Source organism: Pelophylax lessonae (genome assembly GCF_965119305.1).
Source record: "Pelophylax lessonae genome assembly, chromosome: 7".
Lineage (NCBI taxonomy): Eukaryota > Metazoa > Chordata > Amphibia > Anura > Ranidae > Pelophylax > Pelophylax lessonae.
The window spans coordinates 148,521,424-148,527,423 of record NC_138774.1 but is presented as its reverse complement, the minus strand read 5'-3'; the positions used below and the strand labels follow the sequence as shown (position 1 = coordinate 148,527,423).

At 39.9% G+C, this 6,000-nt stretch overlaps 1 protein-coding gene across 1 annotated transcript in view; it reads right to left on the bottom strand.

The window, feature by feature from the left end:
• Nucleotides 1-311: 311 nt before the first annotated feature.
• Nucleotides 312-6,000, bottom strand: part of SLC25A43 (solute carrier family 25 member 43) — a 56,976-nt gene continuing 51,287 nt past the window's right edge. Inside the window, exons 4-5 of the mRNA XM_082263504.1 lie at nt 2,518-2,652; nt 312-747 (exon numbers count right to left, since the gene is read on the bottom strand). Coding sequence (XP_082119630.1) covers nt 541-747; nt 2,518-2,652 — 342 coding nt within the window. The 3' untranslated portion in view covers nt 312-540. The remainder of the gene's footprint in view (nt 748-2,517; nt 2,653-6,000) is intronic.

Sequence of the window (6,000 nt, the reverse complement as noted above, 5' to 3'; positions counted from 1 at the left end):
AAAAAAAAAAAAAAAAATTATATATATATATATATATATATATATATATATATATATATATATATATATATATATATATATATATATATATATATATATATATATATATATATAAATAATATTGCAGCGTTACTAGTATTTTTATAAATCTTGAATTCCTCTGCTAAAATCTTTAGTTCCTCTGACTGGAATGGGCCATTCACTCACTGCCTCCCCAGAGCAAAACTACAGCATATGAAAAAGAGGGTACTAAAGTAGGAAAAGGATTTTCCGTTAAGCAGTACAAGGGTATTCTAAAATCAGATGACATCAATCTGATACTTAGAATGAGGTTTACATATTGGTGGAGGTGTTCTTTGAACACATGGCAAAACAAAAAGGGAAGGCCCTCTTTAAAAATCCATGAATATAATAACGGTCAGTCATAGACCAGTCTTCAAGCTGTTGCTCCAAAAATAAATACTATAATCTCCCAGTACACCTACATGTAAGGTATACATGTACAAATTTAGCATTACAGTGTTATCTTGTCTTCCGGGTTTAGCTTTTTAAAGAAGGGTTTCTGTTTTCGATGTTCTTTTGCCGGAGAAACTTGCGCAGTTCTTGCAGTTCCCAGGGCCCCAGACTCTGATCCACGCCTGGCATCAGCTGGTTGCTGAGTGGCGATACAAGGTAACCATTTTGATACAGGAAGTACCGTTTGCAACATTCAAAAGTGCTGAACATTAAACCGTAATAAGGAAAAATCTGAAAGCAAAAGAAGAAAAACATTAGTGGATAATAATTTGGTCTGTACTGAAAGTTTGTTTTACCATCAATATCGGTTTTGCAATTACAATATGTGTAAGGTAAAGATCCAGGAAAACTATACAGTATGGGCTAGGAGAACCGTTCCATGGCATGCAGAAACATGCTAAGGAAGAGGGAAATAGTTATTGGCGCCAAGTTTTTTTTGCAGCTTTTGGTACACACGTAACGTTTTTATTCGTTCAACCCAGTGGGAGAGATTGCCATATTAATACATGCAATGTTAGCGCAGTGATCTCCTCCGCTGTCCCCCCCCCCCCTACCCAACCTAACATATGGGAAAAAAAAAAAAAAAACACAGAAAAGCATTATGAACAGCACAGGAACATTCCTTGCTACGCGTTCACATTGCTTCATTACAAATATGCAGGTATTGTGAACAATGTAAGGCTGGCCATACATTATACAATTTCCTTGCACAATTTTCCTTTAGATTTACCAAAATCATATAATACGAGGTCAAACCTAAACACTTTCAAAGTGTATGCAGTCAGGCAGGGCCTTGCACTATATAGTTGAAGGTAAATCTAAAGGAAATTGAATAATAACATTGCATAATGTATGACCAGCTTAAAAGTGACTAAAAAAGGAAATGTTTTATTTAAAAAAAAAATAACAAACATGTTATACTTGCCTGCTCTGTGCAGTAGTTTTGCACAGAGCAGCCCTGATCCTAATGTTTTTAGGTCCCCTGCTGGCGCTCTGGGCCCCTCTCCCTTGCCAAGTGCCCCATAGCAAGCCGCTTGCTGTGGGGCACTTCTGGGTGCGCACTCCCGAGCTTGCTCTCTCTGCGCCCATAATACACAAATAGCGCAGCTCAGCCCCGCCTCACTGGCTAGGATTGACAGTAAGGACTTTTATCTTTGTGTAAATGAGGTCTTACTTTAGCCAGGTAAACACAGGCTGAATATCAGGAGACAAAGGCCAGCAGTTAAAAAAAAAAAACGTCCGACATTCGGCCCGTGTGTATGTAAGTCTGTCCAACAGAAGCCTGTTTGGCCAGCTTTGGACGGATTCCTGATCAGCATGCTCAGCCAATGGCAGAACACTGATCGGTGTGTTCTGGTGGGGTGTTCTGTTCTGGCTGTCGGAACACAACAGCTCAGCGGCGGAGATCGCTGAACTAAACTCGCATGGTTAGTACAGCAGCTCCGACCGGAGCTGACAGTTGAAAACTCGCAGAGTTAAATTAAAAAAAAATAAAAAATAATAGTGTGAACCCGGCTTTAAGGTGCCCATAAATTTCAGTGGTCAGACACAACACACATTCAGATCACCCTCAAACATAACCATTGCTTGCTGGGCCTATAAAGCCAAGGTCGCATTTACACTTGCAAACACACCCATTCAGCAGTTTGATGTAAGATCTCCAGTGGGGTTCCTGTGAATAGCTGCAAGGCAGCCCTACTGAACGGGATTGGAGGCTGTTGGCTCCCGCAGCTAATTGCGCCCACTCACATGTAAATTGCGAATGCACCCTAAAGAATGGAGCTAGGTTTGACCGATTAGATTACTTGAGATAACACAGGCAGAGCCAACAGGACAGCTCTGAATTTTTGACAAGATCAATAGGTATTTTTTGTTTTTTCATTTATTGAACAGATATAACAAAAGGAATACAATAGGATATTTAGCAGACCAAATAAGAGATGTTAACGCTTTGTGTTTGCATACACTTTAACAAAAAAAAAAACAAAAACAACAAGTCACCTTCAGTAAATTAGCAGTCAATCCATTCCAAAGGCTCAGAATACCTTTTATCTTTACAATTTGTCTAAAACAATCAACTACTCCATTAAAGTGGACATCAACGCCCCCACAATGAGGAAGGATGTGGCTTTGTGCCTGCAAAAGAGATAAAGACATTTATTCAATATGTACAGATAACGGCAAGTCTTTATCACTAGCCTATATACTCACCACAAAGACCACCACAAACACCTCTAAAGCCATCCATACGTGAATTAAAATTCAGCTGGTTCAGGAGGGACCGGCCAAATTTCGATCCATGTATGGGGACAGTGGTGGTACAGAAGTTGATGTACTGATTGACTTCTGTAGAACCAGGCTGTCGGTCTGATAAATGTCACTCAATCAGCACCAACAGCTATAGCCGGCAGCGCTGATCATTGTATTCTGGCAGTGGGGAAATCAGTTTCCCCACTGTCAGAGCACAATAGCTCAGCAGGATTGATTACCCTATCCACATATTTGAGGTGTGGTCTATTTTTTTCCTTAAACCCACTGGTTGACTGAAAAAAATTGAATCATCTATGGGCTGATTAAGGGGAGGGGGGGTTAGTTAACAACTCAATCCTGGCCCAAGTGCCATTTCAGGCTTTCTGCAAGAGAACAGCAATAATATACAATACAATGATTATACTGTAAACAAGAACACTTACCTATGTCCATACTTTCCTTTGTGTGGATCCCTTTTCCGGCTTCCTCTGTGCAGCTGGGGTCCCTGCACTCATGGCACTATTTTGAAAAGTATTTTGTCCTGAAGATGTGCAAGATGGAGCATATGACGTCATGTGCCTTGTCTGGCATGACTTTAGCCTTTTTTTTTTGTAAATAATGCCTTGCTCCACATGTGCAAGTTAAAATGCATGATGTCCTAGGTTTCATCTTGCACATGCGCAGGATGAAATCCTTTTTAAAATAGCAGTGTGGGAGCAGGGATACTGGCTGCACAGAGAAAACCTATAAGGGGATCCACAAGAAGCAAAGGCAGCGTGGATATAGGCAAGTGTATTGATTATGTGCAATGTATTCTATATAATTGCCATTCGCGAAAGATTTTTTTTTTTTTTAACAGGAAATCAGTTTAATGCTGTACGCTGCATGAGAGGATTTTGCAGGTTAAGGATCTCCTTGAAGGCACTAGTGACGCTGCCTTCCCCGGGTGGCATCTGCTTGGCTGGGGCTATGCCACTAGTGCCTTCTGGGAAAACAGGAAGTGGAAGCAAAAAAAGGTAAAGTTGAAGGTAAAGGTTAGTAAAAGGGGGAAAAGTTCTGCTTTATGACAGCCTTAAGCTGGCCATACAATAATAGAATTTCATTTGAAAACTTTCTTTCGATTTGGTAATCATTAGGAAGGTCAAATCGACATTCATTTTCAACTGTTTGGATATTTGTATTCAACTGTTTGGATATTTGTATAAAATGGATTGAAAATCTATCTATGTATCGTTTAAAAATAGTATACAGGCCGCTTTAGAAAATATGTCCCATTTGATATTGTTCATCCCCAAGATAAGGAGCACTTGCAGAGTTTGCTTGTGCCAACCCCCTGCACAAAAATGACTATGTTGGCAGTGCGTGTACAATGGCTACCTTTAAGCCTGGTAACCCAGTGGGCTGAACGAAAAAAAAAAAAAAAAAATTATAATTTACAGATTGCCATACCAACCCATTTGATGTTAGTGCGGCGACCTCTCCCACTGAGCTATTGTGTTCTGAGAGGGGCAACCCCCCGGCACCCCCCCCCCCCCACCCCACCGCCTGCCAAAACACACTAATCAGCCAAGGACTGCTGATACTGGTTTTCCAGCATGCTTGGCCAACAGAAACTGGTTGTGAGACTGGCTTCTGTCGGACAAGCAGGTATAGACATGAAAGTCGGTCGGTTTCTGCTGAACTGACCTTTTCAGCCAATTTTCGACCTGTATATACCCAGTAGAAGTCCAGTATCAGCAAAAGTGCATATGAGTACTGCATGAAGACACGGTTGGAGAGCTGATAACAGTACCAGCGAACTCACTGTAGGTTTCTGGTATTCAAAGAAAGGTGGACTGTTAAAAAATGATTATTGGCTTATTCAAAAAGTCAGTGCTAACAGTAATAAAATGTGTAAGGTATAGGCAAACAGATTACTACTCTAAAAAACCAGTAAAATAGAATTTCTGATTAGTTGCTACAGGTTATTGTGGTTTACATTTTTAAATTTTAAAATCAATGTACAAGCTGTATAATGTATTTTGCATTGGACAGTAATCTTTATCCAATAAGTGATATTGAACTACATCAGCTGATCTACTGTGAAATAAAAGACCGTAATTCTACGAAAAGGGTACACAATGTACAGTAATGTAGTATAATGTGTGTGCAGTGCAGTTCTGTGTCCTCCTTAGCTGCAAATAGCTGATTGCCATGCCCAGAACAGGTATTACCAGTTTAAAACCAGCAGGACACACACAGGCGGAGTTTATAGCCTGGAGTAAATCATCAGAAACTCCAATTCCAAGCAAGGTGACTTATCAACAGCAACTGAATATTTCCTGGCAGATGAAGCTACTTTTTTATAGCAGTGTCTAGGTTATCAATACGTACATACTACACACTATTACAAAGAATAATGGCTATTTATTAACATTGCCATACAGCAAAAACACAATGTATTTTACGAGACAGATTTACTAGATTACAGGTACTGATATAGCGCCATCAATTTACACAGCACTTAACACACACATTGTATTCTACATTCACATCACTCCCTGCCCTCAAGGAGCCTAAAATGAAATCTAAGGCCCCTAACTCACATTCATACATACACATACTAAGGCCCATTAGCCTACGAACAGGCCTTTGGTGGAAACTGGAGTACCCAGAGGTAGTGCTGTGGTTGGGATTCAAACAGATGACACTAGTGCTGCTCGGTGGAATTGCAAACCACTTGGCCACTGTGCTGCCTTGTATTTAACAATAAATCCCTCCCTCTGCTGCTCAGAAGTAGCATTGTTACAGGAAAAATTCAAAGCAAAGTTTGGAGAACTGTCAGTTACCTGTTTGAGATTGAACGTGCAGAGGCTGCAAACACATCAGACAGCATTGTGAACAGATTTAAAGCAGAAGGAAATATTACATAAATGGGATTTAAAAAAATCTTACTGGAATATAACCAGTAAGGGAATGTGCAGTGTTTTATTAAAAGGTTCTCTTTAGATTTGTCAGATAAATTTAAGGCCCCATTCCAATTCACGCAGTGGGAATATGGGTTCTCGCATTTCCACTGGTGTATGACAGACTCACCACAGAAAGTCCAGAACCTTTGCAGGTGTAAAGTGTTGTGCATTTTTAAAGTGCACGTTTTGCTGTGATTTTCACCTGTTTTGGCACAAAAAAAAAAAAAAAAAAAAAAAAAAAAAAATTGTACTTTGTTTAGGATGCTATTAAGAAATAACGCATGAA